This window comes from Mirounga leonina, unplaced genomic scaffold, assembly GCF_011800145.1.
Source record: "Mirounga leonina isolate KUSES-001 unplaced genomic scaffold, KU_Mleo_1.0 Mir_114, whole genome shotgun sequence".
NCBI lineage: Eukaryota > Metazoa > Chordata > Mammalia > Carnivora > Phocidae > Mirounga > Mirounga leonina.
In genome coordinates this window covers 38,130,862-38,147,949 of record NW_023270265.1, presented here as the reverse complement: position 1 = coordinate 38,147,949, position 17,088 = coordinate 38,130,862, and the positions used below count along the sequence as shown (strand labels likewise).

The window sequence follows — 17,088 nt, the reverse complement described above, 5'->3', positions numbered from 1 at the left end:
ATAAATGGCGGTATTATAAATACCTTTGAGCAAATTTTCCCATTTGGAGATCACTCTTTATTTTTTCCTTGGGATATGTTTCTCAAAGGAGGAAGTAGAACTTCCTGGGTTTAAGCCCACCACCAGCTTGTTCTGCAGGAAAATCAACTTAAGATGTCACCAGGTCAGTGTGATGGACAGTGTAGGTTGGCAGCCAGAACAAAGGGTACGATTAGAGCCGGGAGGCTGGCTCTGAAGCAGGCTCTGCCTGTATGAGCTACACACCTACGCACTGTCTCTTACCTGCTCTGAAACATCCTGCATTTGTGGAGACGAGAGGTCTATACCCTGTGTTCTACCTTTGTTATTATGCAAATCGGGTGAAACGATGAATATACTTCGTAAAACTGAAAAGCACCATATCAATGTGGCCATTGGGGTATCCTCTTTTTCCCAGAGCTCTATCGACACGGGAGTTTACCATTTTACATCTTAAAATTTGGGTAAATGCAAGAACTACGGGTTTCGAACAAAATGCATTAACCACAGAATGCTCCTTTGCATATGTATTGAAGGATATGGCCCTAAAATGTATACATGAACAGGTCAGCATGACAGTTCCCAGGCAACCTTTGTAGAACTGGCTGTCACTTGGACCCAATGATAGCCTGAGTGTGTGTCTTATGCTCCCGCGTTCTCGCACGTCCTTTCCAGGGCTACCAGGACTCTCGGGACCGGGTGATCCATCGATCCACCAGCCAGGGCTCCATCAGCTCCCCCGTCTATAGCCGTCACAGCTACACTCCGACCACATCTCGCTCTCCCCAGCATTTTCACAGACCTGGTAAGGGTGCCTGTCCCTGAGATTCACTCTGTATAATAGTCTGTATTGCAGTGTGATTTTTTTTTTTTCCCCTACCACTGATAGTGTATTAAAAATCCAGCTGCCAAAAAAAAAAAAAATCCAGCTGCCAAATAGATCTCCCCTTTTCCCAGGGGAAAAAAAAAAAGAAAACTTATATCCAACTATAATTTGTGTTATTTTATGATTATATTCATTATGATTTATTAAATAATTACATCTTGACAGTGAACAACGGGAAGCCAGGGAGATTTTTTTTTTCCTTTTTTTAGACTTGAAGAAAATCTCATCACTTTGAGACTAAAAATGAAGATCTCCAAAGAAAATACTTTGATGGGCCTTTTAGGCACATCAGCATCATCTAAAATCCACAGCATTAGTCATTCGTTGGTGGGTTTGCCATGTTTCCCCGAACCAGGCACAGGGTGTCACTAAACATGCTTGGTTAAGCACCTTCTAGAAGGAAGTATTATATGCAACCTCGGGGTTGTGTTTGATAACTTTTCAGATCCATTCCAGCCCTTAGATTTTGAACCAGACTTGGAAAACAGAAAAACGTTAGGCAATATCAAACAGTAGTGGACTTCAGGTGACCTTCATCTGTGCACAGCGTAGTCCCTATCACTATTAGTGGGTGTCTCATGTGTGGAATAGAAGAATGGAGATCCCAGCACGGATCCAGGGCTCCCTGAGAAGTAGATTCCCAGAGGGAGACTCTGGCCTTCTAAACAACTCCGGTGGCAGCGAACGTCTAGGAAGACTTCCTTTTAAGCGTTGTGCTTCCGCACAGGCACAAACTCATTCATGTGCTAACTTATTTGATAAAATAGAACCAGAGGAAATGAACGGAATATAAAAAGGCTGCAATCTGTTCCTTAAAGCCATAGATTTAATGCATATAGAAGATTGATTTTTTACTATATGAGTCTTCAATAATGTATAATTTTCGCTAGGTCATAAATAGTATTTGTTGAGTTATGTAAAATGAGGGTTTTTCAAGAAATGGATTCTTTTCTTTTTTTTTTTTTCATGTGCAACTACGTTCATTTAATTCATGCTCTGGACCTGGGTCTGGACTTAAGCCCTTGTCTGTGTGGGAGACAAGAAATCCTGTACGCGGCCACCCCTCCCTGTAGGCATGTGCTGAGGTCACAGAGGCCATGGCCATGACCTTGTCAGAATGACGTGGGGCTACAGGGAAATCGTTGTTCCATGGGCCCCTGAATAGTGAAGGGGTGGCCAGCCAGGGACATTATTTCCCTGAAAGATCATGTCGCTGTTGAGCACTGAAAGTTTTCGTCTGTTCCAGTCATGGTCCCAAAGCCAGCAGCCTTTAGAACATTCCCCATTCTAAGTGCTCCTCCTCCTTTTCACAATATATTATGGGCGTGCATGATGCCAGTTATTAGGGCTTATAATTATTTTTTTCAAGATCTACCCTTGTCAGGTGAAGCCGGTGGGGTTCTGACAGCAGGGCTGTGGTCAGTATAGAAAACCTCTGATTATCCACTCGGCGGGTTCTAGATGCCAGGTGATGGTACATGTTGCCCATGTCTGGGTTTAGTTTTAATGGTCCATTTTCCTTCCAAGATAACGAAGCTTCCGTCCCCCCCCCCCCTTCCTGCCACCACGCAGTTCTCAGGATCCTAAGCAGCTCGTCACCACCCAGGGAACACAAACAGGTTTTCCTTCTACAAAGGCAAATAAAATTAAACCGCTAGTGGGAGAAGTTGGCAGCTTAAAAAAAAAAAGAATATGACCCTTACATAGAAGTACTTCTTTTCGATTCTTAAAATGTTATCTTTTTTTTTTTTTTAACATGTTTCAAGGGTTCTGTTTTGTCAGGTGCTTTTTAAAAACAGCTATTTCTGAGTCTAAATGATGTGCCCAGTACTGGGTCAGCAGTAGCCAGTGTTATCCTGACAGAGAATGTCCTGGTGGCCATTCCTTCTCATAAAGCCATTTATTCTCAGAGAGCGACTCTGTACCAACCCGTACCTGTTTGCAAATTCTCCCCACTTAGCCTCGCCCTCAGCAGGTGCGTTCTTAACCCTTTTGCCTTCTTCCTTTTTCAGACTCCTGATTAACGTTCTTTGTTTTCCGCCCCCCTTGGAATGATGATGTTGTCCCTGCTCCTGTGTTAATTTCTGCTCTTCTTTTCTGTTTCCACCCGGCCCCGCCCCTGACTCCTTGCCGCACAGAGCTGCTGTCTCCTGGTGTGCAAACGTTGTCCCACCTGCGCACCAGCAGCCTCAGCTCCGCCCACAGCGACTCCCGCCCCAACTCCCCCTTCCGACACCACTTCATTCCCCATATCAAAGGTAAGGAGGCAGGCTTCTTCAGGCAGCATCCCGCAGAGTGGAGATTTATTAGCACCCTGGGAAGGCTAATAACGTGGATCTCCGAGAGTTAGCTCCCAGCTTTCAACCTCTCCGCATGCCTGCGTGTGTCGTGACCACACCCAGCGTCTTAGAACTGGCGTGGCATCTCTCCACAGGAGAAATACGTCATTTCTAAGGGCTCTAGATGAAAAAACAGGAAGTATGTTTAAGACCATTAGATTTATTACCCACCGCTTAGGAAAAAAAACCATATATTATCATTTTGTTTTTCTGTGTGTCAAAAGCAAAATATAATATATAGTTGGGGTATTGGTATGTGATGTGGCTCAGCAAATCATACCAGCATTTAGCAACAAATATGCGAAACTTGTCTTAATGGTGATAAGCCACTTAACCACTTAATGATATTAAAACATTTGGATAGTACAGAAAGATCTGTGGCAATGTAACTTAAATTTCTCTCCTCGAGGCAACCCTTAGGGTAATCCATCCTCTTTTGACTGGTCCTGATTTCTGCATGATGCAGAAGAAGAGCTTTGCCTTCTGTTTTCTGTTTCTGCCCCACATCCCTGCCCATTCCCTTTATGGCATCCCCATTGTTTTTCCACGTTGTCTATCACGCTTCTGTAGCAGTCCTCAACCGGGGCTCCTGTTCCCCTCCATGTGTTGGGGGATCCAAGAGCCCCGAAGGGGTGTCAAAGGGGCCATAATTTAAAATATGTATGAGCTCCCAGAAGCATGCTGACTTGTTCCGTAGTCTTGACTTGAACCAAATTAACCAATGACAGTAGATGAAGGAGGGGAGTGGCAGGCAAGCACAGATACTGTTATTGGACTTGAGACAGACCTAACAGATTCTGCCCTGTGATCCAAGTGCTCACATCCTGAGCACTGCTATTGAGTAGCCAAAATGTTGTTCTAGTTGACTGAGCTTTCATTTGCAGTCTACCCAAGTAATTTTCTTACTGCTCACTTGGATTTCCAGCAACTGAGTCCAAAAATATAGATGTACTGCACTTAATCAGCATGCCGTTATTTTTATGTGTGCTACTTTAGCATTTTCTATGCTGTAAAAATAATGTTGCTGACATGCTTATTGAAGACACACATTATTTGACATTGGCAAAGAGATCACAGTCTTTTTCAGTTGGAGCCGCACTTTCTAAAATTCTTGACAGATTACTTACAATTATTATTGCTATTTAGTATGGGGGGGGCTTTAGAGAATGTTTCTAAAACTGTGAGAAATTATTTAAGAGCTTCAGAGATGTATTTTAAAGAGACTTTAATATAGAAGCCCGTGGCCCAACTAAGATTTGTTTGCTTCTAATATGCAAGAGAAAATAGGTTTTTATTTTTATTTATTTATTTATTTTATTTTATTTTATTTTTTTATTTATTTGAGAGAGAGAGAATGAGAGAGAGCACATGAGAGGGGGGAGGGTCAGAGGGAGAAGCAGACTCCCTGCCGAGCAGGGAGCCCGATGCGGGACTCGATCCCGGGACTCCAGGATCATGACCTGAGCTGAAGGCAGTCGCTTAACCAACTGAGCCACCCAGGCGCCCAATAGGTTTTTAATTCAAAAATATAAGCTGCCTTGTTTGGATATTACATGTTTCATCTTTCCGAAGAGATGCTTTTTGTAGGGAGAAAAATGTCACATGCCCTGTAAAGTTATACACAGTTTGTACAAATAACACATCATGAAATATCAAGACTCACAAAACCTTCTGTCTGTGAGGAGCTTTATGGAGAGTTGGAATGCCCAAATGGACACTGGAGTCCTAGGTTTAAAATATTATCTTTGTCCTGTGCTAGCTGTAGAACCTTGGATTATTGACTTAACCTTTTGAGTGTCACTTGCCTCCCTCATCTGTAGAACCTCTCCTAGGTCATTAGGGGTACATGAGGTCAAGTGCCCTGGTGTGTAGTAAGCACTCAGCTCACCTTGTCCGTGACATTCTCCCCCTGGGCACGGTGTCCTTAAAGCACTTTTCATTACATCATCTCATTCCATTCTCTGGTTAAGGGGCCCTGGCCAAGGGCTCACACCTAGGGAGCGCTGCACCAGGACCAGACCCCAGGCCTCCCATCCCCTTGTGTGTTTCAGTGTAAATATACATGAAGGATAATTTTGAAAGCAAACTTCTTTTCCATCTCTGTTTAGCTAGAAAATTGCATTCTTGTTAAGGCTAAGACAGACAGCTGCTTTCAGTCATTTAAATTTTTCCTTTTCAATAGGAATACCAAATAGTAACAAAAATTACGTACATTTGTGTGCCCAAATGGTGCCTTATTAAAAATGTAGATATACAGTTGACCCTTGAACAATGTGGGGATTAGGGGCACCAATCCTCTGTGCGGTGGAAAAATCTTTGTATGAATTTTGACTCTCTAAAAACTTAACTACTAATAGCCTACTGTTAACCCTTACTGATAACATAAACAGCCAATTAACACATATTTTGTATGTTATATGTATTATAGATTGTATTTTACAATAAAGTAAGCTAGAGAAAAGAAAAATGCTATTAAGAAAATCAAGAGGAAAGTATATTTACAGTACTATACCGTTTACCAAAAAATGCCCACGTGTAAGTGGACCCATGCCATTCAAACCCACGTCATTCATGGGTCAGAAGTACATCGTTTTCTGTCTTCAGACTGAATTTGAACTTTTTGACACAAATATTGTGGTTTTAAATTGTAGAGAGCATTAGGCCAAGAGGGATTAGCTTGACCCTGAGCCCACACGTAAAAAACATCTAATGATCTCTCTCCCATGTGCCTATAGTTCGTTCCTATAAAATAGTTTGCATACATCAGATACAAAATGTAATGTACATAACGGTATATGCTTAGTTTTAAAATCAGATGCGCTTGTTGCTAAACTATGGAATAAATCATGGAGAATTAAAGATACTGCTTTAAAAGCCTAATATAGTTGAATAAGTGAAAGCTGATTCTTCAAGGAATTACTTCTTAGTTATTCTGAAAAACATGTGTCTGTTTCCATGGAAGTCCTCTCCAGCACTTGGAAATTTCAACACGGGGGGCATTTATGGCCATTGGAGAAACACCATCTAAGGCATCTTCAAAGTGGAGCTAAGTCCACCATGGCTCTTCATTTAAACATTCACTTTTTATCGTGGAGCTTGTCTTACAATCTTGGGGCCGTTATTCTTAAAACAAATGAAAGCCAGGCAGCCTGAGGATGCCAGGGCGGGTTGTAGGTCCTTTTCAGGAATGTGTAGCTAGAAGCAGGGGGCCCCCTTGCCACTCCGGCAACCAGAAGTGCAGCCCTCCTGCCCTCCACTTCCTAAGTCCACATCCCGGTCTTTTTCTGACGCATGGGCCCAGGCCCCGGCGTTCATGGAGCTGAGGATGCTGCATGCGTATAAAGCTAAGATGCCATTCACGGGCTGTCTCTCTATTCTGCTGGCTTCTCCATCCACGTTCTGTAATGTCCATTCTGTTTCCTGCTGTGTCTTTATTTCTGTTCCCTGAACTCCCCTGCAGCCTCATTCAGTGCTGGTATGTCGTTGGGCCATGTGGACAAGTGCGTGCTTAGATTTGAAAAGCTTTTCACTCTGTTCTGGGCTTTGTCTGTGCTATGTTTGCTGAGTTTCTCTTCCCTCCCCTTTGAAATACTGTTAGACATTATGTTCCGTGTCCACGACATATAAATCAGATTTGTGACCAGGAGGGCTACATATATTAAGTCTCTTTGAAAGGAATCTTTGCTGTTCTGCCGTAGAAATGATTTGCTCTGATGCAAATAATTGACACTTGCTGAAGAAAACCATAATGCTTATTGAAACTTGAGACAAGAACCAGCAATCCTGAAACTCTGTCATGAAATTTTAGATGCTGCCAACTTTAAGGTCCCCTCAAAATATTCATTTATATTTTGGAATGTAAGCACTTAGAATCCAGAAAACCAGGCAACGCTCCAGCAGGTGCCCCCCTGCTGGTACACATGCTCCGCCATTTTGATTTACTTGTCTTGGGATTTGTCACTTGGGCTCTCGGGGTACCAGAAAGAAGATTGAAAGCAAGGACAGAGCGTTTGAATATATTAAGCACAGTAAGAATCCTGCAATTGATTGATCTCCCATGACTGAAAAATCGGCTTAGGAAGCTGATAGGGAAAGAGCTAAAAACGAAGGCTAAGAAATGTACATACACGGTGGCTTCTCAGCACAGTAGCTAAGATCACTAACAACTGAGCGTCAACCAATACAAGGAAGGACTTATTTAAGGAACAAAATGGCTATGAATGTGATAGATACAATATTCTATGACATATACACTATTATCTGTAAACAGTATCTACATTTCCAAGCTGATGATGATAATGATGATGGTAAGATCTTCCGTATATGATCTTTCATCTGACACCATATATATTACTTTGCCTAGGTAATGCACTAAGTGTAAAAATAATGTCTTAGGGCCCTCCTCAGTTATTTCCTTCTAGAATGGAGTTAAAGTTCTACCACTTCAAGATAGGGTGTTTAAGTTAGAAAAAGGAAAAAGGACTCATCTTGAGAATTTTGCTTTTTCTTTTAAAATGCCAAAAAATGGGAGCACCTGGGTGGCTCAGTTGGTTAAGTGTCCAACTCTTAATTTTAGCTCAGATCTGGATCTCAGGGTCGTGAGTTCAAACCCCGTGTTGGGCTCCACACTGGACACGGAGCCTACTTAAAAAAAAAAAATGCCAAAAATGTTTAATGCCTTTGGTATTTCAAGGGCTAAGAATTTGGTAACTAGCAACAGTACTCTGAGACCTTGTTCCCAGTGAGCCATTGTGATGTGTGGAAATCATATTGAGCAGAATCCCTTAGATGGGTGCGTTGTTGAGTCTCTCTTTGCCTAGTGCTTTAAAATGTTTTGTAGGAGGTTTTAATTGATTCTAGTATTAAATCTGTTTATAAGGACTTGAACATAGTAGTGAGGCTTTTTGTTTTTTTTTTTTAAAGCAACTAGAAAGATCAATGGTTGCCGAAATAGGCAGCCAAATAAAGAACTATGCCCAACAAGAAACAGCATTCAGCCAGAATTCGCCCATCGGGAATTCAGACAGTCACTCCCCAGCCTTTAAGAATCATCACCAATATCTGAGAAATGATGGGCTCCTACTGCCACTTGCCAGGAGAGCATCTCCATGATAGATTTTTAATACTTGGACAAATGCTAATTCTAATAACCTTAAACCTTTGCCTCCCATCTATGCAGATATTTTTGTGTGTGCATGCCACTGGCTAATCATCATCAAAACAAATTTAATGGAGTTTCATCCAATTAGATATTGTCACCAAATGTGAGAACATTTCCCTGAGATGTCTGATGTTCTTCTATGCACGCAGGAAGGGTAGAGTTGAAGGGCGGAGGGCAGTGTGGTTCAGAAGCAGGAGCATCCAGTGCTCGGCATATGCAGAAAGAGTTTTCGAAAGACAATCTCAAATAAGGCGAGAAAGCTGTCTTTCTAGACCTTCAATTTTGAGAATAGTTCACAAGAAGTATTCTGTTTTTCAATTATGGATTACTCTTGTGAATAAGTTCTGATGTTTACAGGAGTAAAGCATTCCTCTGAAGTGAAATAGTTAAATTGGGGTTATTGAGGATCTAGTGGAAAAGTGCTGAAAAGGAGATGCCATTGTGACCCTGTTGCTCAATACTAGCATCTGTCTGCCTTTATTCAAGAGCAAGGTGAAGGTTAATCCTGCAGTGGTGCTTACTAAATTCGGCCATTAATAGCTCAAGAATTCACAAGTAGGCTATTTTCAGTCATTGATTTGCAGACATTTATAAGGCACCTGGTCTTGGCCAGGCACTATGCTGAGCACAGAAAGATGAAAGAGACCTAGTTCTAATTCAGCCTTAGATTTAAAACAAGATTTACTTCTACATGTAAACCACATTCTTCCTTCCCCTGCTTGCCTCTACCTGTGTCTTTTCGTTTTTTTGAGATGTGAACTAGTTATTTCTCATTAGAAGAGTGATAATAAATGAAATAACTTTTTTAAAAAAATTAACCTTTTAATAGATCGGCAGCTTGGGGCAAAGCATCATAATTTTTAGAGGCTAATATCTGATTTAAATAGTAAAGTCTACATAATAATGTATTGGAAGCTAGACGTGAAACTGACTCTTGAGGGGAAAAAAGAGAAAAGCTTCAGAACACGATAACCAAAAACCTGGAATCTAAACTGAAGCCAGAAACAAATTCAGATCTCATTTGGAAGATCTTGCTGCCCATTCAGTATAGATGCGTGCTCTGGTTAACCTAAAAATACACATATTGAGAAATTAAAACTGTAGTAAGCGTGTTATTTTGAAACTTCAGCAATTGATATCTTTTATACTTTGTGGGCCGGATTTAGAACAGCTTGGCTTACTTGAAGAAATCAACTCGTGCTCTGTTCTTTGAAGATCTATGATTTATTTCATATTGTTAGCATTAATTGATAGATAAATTACACTTTATGAAAACTTACAACTTTTGTGCATCAAAGGGCACTGTCAAGATGCGAAAGACGACCCACGGAATGAGAGGAAGTGTTTGCAAGTCATCTATCTATCTGATAAGGGACTTGTACCCGGAATATATAAAAAAGTCTTATGACTCAGGAACAAAAGCAGGCGCACTTTAGTTCATTAACTTTTGATAGTCCCCTACACCTTCTGGTGTATTCTTGGGGCAGATGTTTTCTCAGACATGAGGTAGGAGGATACTTCAGGGCAATAGCTGATCTCTGACAGCCCAACACAGGCCTCAGTTCATCCTGGTTGGAAGGGAGTGACATTGGCCTTGGCCACACTCAAGGCCAAGTGCCAGCTAGCTTCTCTGGCCCCTTCCCTGTTCTCTCCTCCAAGAACACCGTGCTGTCCAGCCACGGTGGCCAGGACTGTTGTTCCTACACACCATGGCCCTTCATTCCTCAGGACGTGCAAGCCCTCTAGAGTCTAGGCCTGCTCACACCTCGGCCCACCCCCCCACCTGGTATATTTACTCCTTGATGCCCTGCTCAGTCTAACATCTTAGCTCTCTGAAAGAATTGATGGCATTCTCGCCTGAGCAAGCATGTCCATATCATAGTCTGTCTCCTTAGGTAGCTTCTGAGACCCACCCCCCTCACGGGCAGGGATGACATCTCATTCATCTCCCTGTCCTCAGTCATAGCTCAGTGCACAGCCATGGTAGATGTCCGGATTTGTTTCACAGATGGAATTGTTGGACTGCGTGGAGCCTCAGTGGAGCCTTGGAAGAGGCAGGTGGAGAGAGGTCCCAAAGTCCCTGGGAGAAAGGGCCTGACTGTATGGGGTATATTGCACAGTGAGGAAGCAGAGCATTTGCTTCAAGTGCAGGCACTTTGCATTGCTAAGGGGAGGGACTAGGTGATCTCACAGGCTCCCAGACATAGCCTTCCATTTAGAGAAATCTACTCCAGCCTCTGCCATCGTGCCCGAAAGTGACTGTTACTTGGGCTTGCATATCCCGCCCCTTCACATGCTTGGGATTTAATGTCTGACAACTGACCCTGAATCATTAGCAAGTGACCTTCCGTGACTCTTAATGTACTTTCCATCTAATCAGTTTGCTGCCCGCTCACAGCCTTCAACCGCATGCCATTGGAATGACTCCTCCTACCGCTAGCTGCTTTTAACCCAGTTCCACGCAAACTCGAGGCTCTCCTGCGGAAAACTAAACCTTATATCACCTTGTGAGCCAAGTTGATAAATTGAGTTTGTTTCTTTTGTTTCCCCTTTTGGATGTACCTCCTTCCGGTTTGTTTTGAACTTTTATTATGCTTGCTTTGTTTTCTTTATTGCTGTCCCTTCTCTTATTTTGTTTTCTCCATTCTTCTCATTGGAGGCAATGAGCCGTCCAGCGGCCGGAACTCCCCTCTCCCTTACCGGCCAGACAGTCGTCCTCTCACTCCAACCTATGCCCAGGCCCCTAAACATTTCCATGTTCCAGGTAGGAGCTGACACGGTCTTTGTCTGGGTGTCCTGTCACGGTGTAGAATGTAGCCCTGTTACCTGTCTCGTCTCATTCCTCACGCTTTCTTCATCGGGATGCACACAGTCGACAAACCCTAAATTGCACGATCTGACCCAGAGGGCCTTTCAGAAGTTTGGGATGTGAAATGCCAAGGATTGTATGGAAGGTTTAAGTTTTCTCAAAATTTTTGAAGGGGGGTGGGAAGCAGAGAGTGAAGGAAGGAGGGTTGAGTTGCTTTGTTTTGTTTTTATAAAGATTTTGATTTTACCTGTATATGAGTGCCCTTTGAAGTTATCACTCTGTGGTTTGGTGTCATTGACTAATTATCACAATGACAATCTACTTATCTTCTCATCCTTGAGAATGAACCACAGCATCTCTCAAGAGTACTTTTATTTTTTTCCTGTTTGTCTCCAGTGTGGAGATTCTTTCTATGGACTTTTCAGAGAAGTATAAAATTGGATCAATTGGTTGGTCCTTCTGCAATGTATAACCAACTGACTACCTTCTTAGCCCACAAAGATATCTTGCAATTTAGGCTTGGTGCTGTAAGCTTTGCTGAAGTCATAAGCATTTGCTGTCACGGTACAAATAGTAATTTGCCATCAAGAACTGGAAAACTCAGAACCCATCAATATTTTAATGTTTAGGTCAACTCAGTTTTTAAGGGCAAGATTGGCTATCAGAGGTCACGATATTTTTTTTTTCCATTGGAAGTACATTGTTTTGTTTCTTTTAAGCTCCTGAAAGTGGTTTAATAAATTACCTATTATTAGGACACATATTTGGAATCTGTAATAGTTTTTTTTCTTTTGTATTCCAAACTTACCTAATAAAATAGGAAAGTTCAGTGAGATTCATACCGCTAAGATAGAACTGCCTTTTCAAATAAAGCTTCACTGAACCTTGAAAATCAGTGTTGTACATTTGCAACCTTTTTGCGTGAAGAATGTCCCCACCAAGATACGGTGCCCAAGATTCGGGGGAAGCAGACCTTTTGAAATTTCCTGAGTATTTGCAGTCAAAGCAAAACTGTAGCATTATCAAATGGGGTCCTGTATAAATAAATGAGTAACATTCAGCATCTCTTTTCCTTCCTTTCTTTTTTTTTTTTTTAATAAATTTGACCTATACAAGTTAGGATCCTCTCAAACATTCTGTCAGCACGTCAGACAAGCCTTGCACATAAAAACTGTTTCTATGTTTTAAAAGACTACTCTTAATTATATTACATTGCGTTCCACTGTTCCACTCATTAGTTGAAAAGAAATTGAGCCCCTGGTATCTACTGCGAGCTCAATTTCTAGACAGTAGCAATTTGGGGACCTTCCCCAAACTGGTTATGTCTTCCTCACCACTAGATCCCGTCCTTCCACTGCTTCCATTTCTTCCTGTTTTAATCACACTTTTAGTGAAGTACGTATTTGCAATAAATGGCTCATGAATTAGTTACATCTCTATATATCCTAAAATGTATTACAAAGGATTCCATATCACTTGTCTGTAGTAATTCACTCATTCCTGGAACTTCTTCCCGTAACTTCGATCTTTGTAATACAAAAGTTAACCTTCCGGGTTGTTTTTATTCAAGAGTCTTCAGTTTGGTTTGCCTCTCGGTTGATCTGTTTTTCCCATCGCTGAACCGGTTCCCATAATCACACACCTTTGCTTTTCATTTCCACAGATCAAGGGATCAACATTTACCGAAAACCACCCATCTACAAACAGCATGGTAAAACCCGCTTTCCTCCGCATAGCTTTTAAGTAGCGGCGCCCGCCGAACTTTTTGCTGTCCTCTGAAAGGCTTTTCTGCTGCTGCTTTTGAGAATCAAAGGGGGGCGCCCAGCGTATTATGCCTTTATGGGTTCCTAAGATGAAATTATTGTGAGATTGGTTTTCCTAGAAAGAGAACGCTTAGCTTGGTTAGGAAGCTCCCAGGAATTCACAAACACCTTTTTTTTTTTAGCATCAAATAATTTAACCAGCCTCTATAATAATTGGGATGAGCTTCTAATTAGTTTAATTAAATTCGTGAAGGCCAGCTACCTAGAAAAATTAACTGGGCTAAGCCTACATCAACTCGACTGTCCAATTCCCCAGTTTCTTATGGGCATGCAGATGTCTGTGCCTCAGGGTGGAATGGACAGGACACACTCCCAAGTCCTGGCCTTTCCCTCGATGGTTCTATGATATCATGGACACAATTACTCTGTCCCTCAATTTTCTCATAGGCAACAACCAGTGAGTTAGGCCAGCTTGTCTCTGAAATCCCTGCAAACTAAAATCACTAACATGGATTTATAATTGTGTCTTCCTTTTCTGGAAATAAAGAATTTTTAAACCCAGGAAATCACATTACCATAGGTAAATCACATTACCCTCCACCATTTTTAGGTCTCTGTAAATTAGGTGCTGTAAATCTTTGTGAATGGATAGAAAGCCAATACTGGTCTTCAGGTGATTTCAGAAAATCGTACACAAAATGTGCCTGGAAATTTGAAGGCTGCTTTTAAAAAATCTAGTTGCCATTAATGAGTCCTTAAGGATTAGGATGACATCAAAAGCAAAGACAGTGGAAAATGCACAAGGAAAAAAATTTAGGCCAATATTCTAGGGGGAAGAAAGACAATGTCCGTATTGTAATGGTTCTAGAACTGTGATTTTTTTTCTTTTCTTTTTTTTTCTTTTTGAAGATTTTACACCATGTGCTTGCTTTTTTTTAAGTTTGTTAACATTGTTTTTGTTTGTTTTTTTATGGTTTAATGTCTTCTCACCCACTCATTAACATGTGAATGTTTACTGACTTCACCAATTCTAATGCGTAAGTACTGCTTGAAGTCATGCTTTTTTTTTTCTCTAAATTTAGGAGTGAGACTCCAAGAGTTTGGTTTATCAATGTAGAAACTGTTTTTATTACTAAAATCTCTAAGGCCCTGCCTCTCTAAGCAAAAGTAATCAAATAATTAAGATTTAAAGAGAGTAGATCGTGTTAGCTTATTTATTTGAAAGAGACTGGCTTTTTTTTTTTCCTGAAATGCTCTCTGACTTGACTCTTTCTTTGTCATCATTAAGAGTATCTCAGTCAGAGTGCCTTCCCGAAGGACATTGTGCAAAAGAGCAGTTCCATGGGATAGAACAAGATGGCATGCCAAAAACGGGTGTCTGGGCCCCCGAAGCATTTGGAAAATGCTAGATTTAAATAAAGTCACACTTTTCTTTTTTTTGTAATGCAGAACATCTCCGTCTTTCATATGCTAACCCATGTTGTCCTTCTTTAAGAAGAAGATGTCCTTTGGAGTGTTTTCCAGGCTGAATGTTTAATTTTTTTCTCATGAGGTTAAAGAGTCCGAGAAACACTACTCCATGCTTGGCCAAGACTTCACCCCTTATGAGTCTATAGGGTGACCTTGGTCAAGTCGCTTCAGGAAACCGAGACCCAGAAGGTTACTACAAGAATGGGGAATTCGAGCTGAGGTTTCAAAAAAATTATTTCCAGATTTTAAAATATGTGAGCCCAGGAAGCGGGGAGAGTTTTATTTAAAGCGTTCTAACTCTATTTTGAAATGTTTAGTTACATCCCAGGCCAGTCTGCCAAATTAGCCAGAATCAGGGTCTGACCATTAAACCTGGTTTGTTTTGTTCCAGCTCTGTGATTAGATTTGGAACTCTAAGCCAGGAACTCCTCTAAGCAGAGCCATCAAGAGCCCTGTGAACTAAGGTCCTTGCTAGTCTGGCTTTTGTTGTTTTTAAAGTTGGATGACTCACTTGTATGTGCAGACCCTTGAGGAAAACAAGGAGTGTTTTGCATATATAAGGCGTCATGTTGAATTCCTACAAGCTGAGTGCGGATTTTCCCATTGCCATATCTCCTAGGACTCAAGACACATATATAATATGTAAGGATTAGAATGAACTGGACAGATGATGGCTAAAATGAACAAACACAAATACACAAAGAGACAAAGCCAGCCCTCTCCTGACTAACAACTATAGTCAAATGACAATGTCATGTTTTTAACTTAGTTCTTTAATTTCAAATTGCTAATTCAAATTTCTAATTACTCTTGAAGAGTGTTATCTGATGGAACTTTCTCTGATGATGGAAATGGTCTACCTTGGTGCTTCCAGTATGGTAGCCATAAATCACAGGTAGCTACTGAGCACTTAAAATGTAGCTAGTGCAACCAAGGGATGGAAGTTTAATTTTACTCATTTGTTGGTTTCATTTAATTTAATTAATTGAAATAAGTAGCCATGTGTTGCGAGAGCTAGTATTGGACAGCCCAGCTCTGGAACAAGGCATTTCAGATATCGAATGAAGTTTTGCTTCCTGCAGAACATAAAGAAAAGGAGTTGTCTCTAGGCACCACTGAGTGGCTGGGCAATTGATACTGGTCATAAACAGCTTTCTGGAGTTGAAATTTTTGCCAAAAAACAAGAAAACTGTGTAAGTGGGTTGTACCACCATGGCCTTGCAGACGGATAGCTAAGCTCCCCCTGATTCCCACCTAGATGCAGCTGCCTTGGCAGCCCAGAGCAAGTCTTCAGAAGATATCATCAAGTTTTCCAAGTTCCCAGCAGCCCAGGCTCCAGACCCCAGCGAGATACCAAAGATTGAGACGGACCACTGGCCCGGTCCCCCCTCACTTGCTGCCGTAGGTATGCAACTACTACAGCTAAGCCCCATGGACAAATTGGTAGGAGGTTGCAAAATGAAATGCTTTCCAAATATGCAAGAAAATGTGTCCTATTGTAAAGACTTTTAAGAAAATATGACGAGAGGCAGAGAAAAGCACTGAGGGAGTAGACACTTGTGTGCAAAATGCTTCAAAATTACAAAAACCCAATCACCAGAGCCTTGCTCTAACCAACCCACTCAGAGGCAGACAGAACTGGTCTAAAACGGATGGTTAGCATGGACTCTCAGGAGTTATTACTGCAAAATCAGTAACTCTTGAAACAGTTGAACCAGAGCCTCCTGCCAAGAACATTGTTCTGTCTAATTAGAGTCTGGTGGGCAGATTTACTGAGTGTCCACAGAGGCGTGACTTCTTTCAGTTAAACTTGTTTTATACTACTTCGGGGTTGTAATGACAATTCTCTTAACAACCAGTCTTAACATAGAAGCCCTTGCACCTTTCTTGCGAGATCACGTTCTCCATCACTAAGAAGGGCTGACACAGAGTCACAGATGCTCTGAAATACTACTCGTGTAAAGCTATTTGATTTTCCATCTATCATTTCCATGAAGTCTGTGCTAAAATGTCACATTTGAGCTGTTTCATTCTTTGCTTTGAACCACAGATCTTTGCTTTAGGACTGTGTCTGTGTTTTTACTGTTTTGTCAGTTGTGAAATCATTTGGCCTAAAAAGTCATATTAGCAAATTCAGAAGCTAATACTGAAAATTGAGTGAGTCAGCTTTACAAAGATATAACTATCTCATCACATTTCTGTTGACAACCTTTTAAAAAAGGCCTTCAATTTTCCAAATTTCCACATTTTCTTCATCATGCTTTTTCTCAAGTTATTTTCTGGAATAACTTCTACAAACAATGTAAGTGGATTTTAAAGCAATCTATGTTTATCCAAATACTTGAAGGAAAATCTACTTCCCTGGGTTTATGATTTGCAAGTACTCTATTGTGTTGCCTTAAGATTTATCTGATTCTTGTAAACTTGTGTCTTTTAGTTTTTATTAGTGGAGATTAAAGAGAGAGCATTCACAGTGACATTTATGATTTTAGGAACCAAGAATCAATCATCAGCTTTTCTCGGCCATACTATGCCCCACGGGCAGTTCCTGGAGCCTTTGGGGTTCCTAGTTCAGTCTTGCTGCTTCAGGGGGGCATAAACAGCTAAATTTAGGGGAAAGGTAGAATTAATACTTTGTTGTT

General features: G+C 41.2%; 1 protein-coding gene across 21 annotated transcripts in view; it reads left to right on the top strand.

Moving 5' to 3' along the window:
* The window catches only part of ABLIM1 (actin binding LIM protein 1), a 293,183-nt gene that overhangs the window by 256,815 nt on the left and 19,280 nt on the right, over positions 1-17,088 (top strand). For 7 of the 21 annotated variants that reach the window (XM_035029547.1, XM_035029578.1, XM_035029630.1 and 4 more), the window contains 5 exons: positions 694-823; positions 3,043-3,162; positions 11,064-11,168; positions 12,877-12,924; positions 15,705-15,851. In XM_035029547.1, coding sequence (XP_034885438.1) covers positions 694-823; positions 3,043-3,162; positions 11,064-11,168; positions 12,877-12,924; positions 15,705-15,851 — 550 coding nt within the window. The remainder of the gene's footprint in view (positions 1-693; positions 824-3,042; positions 3,163-11,063; positions 11,169-12,876; positions 12,925-15,704; positions 15,852-17,088) is intronic. The other 14 variants (XM_035029618.1, XM_035029679.1, XM_035029664.1 and 11 more) reach the window with 8 other exon arrangements.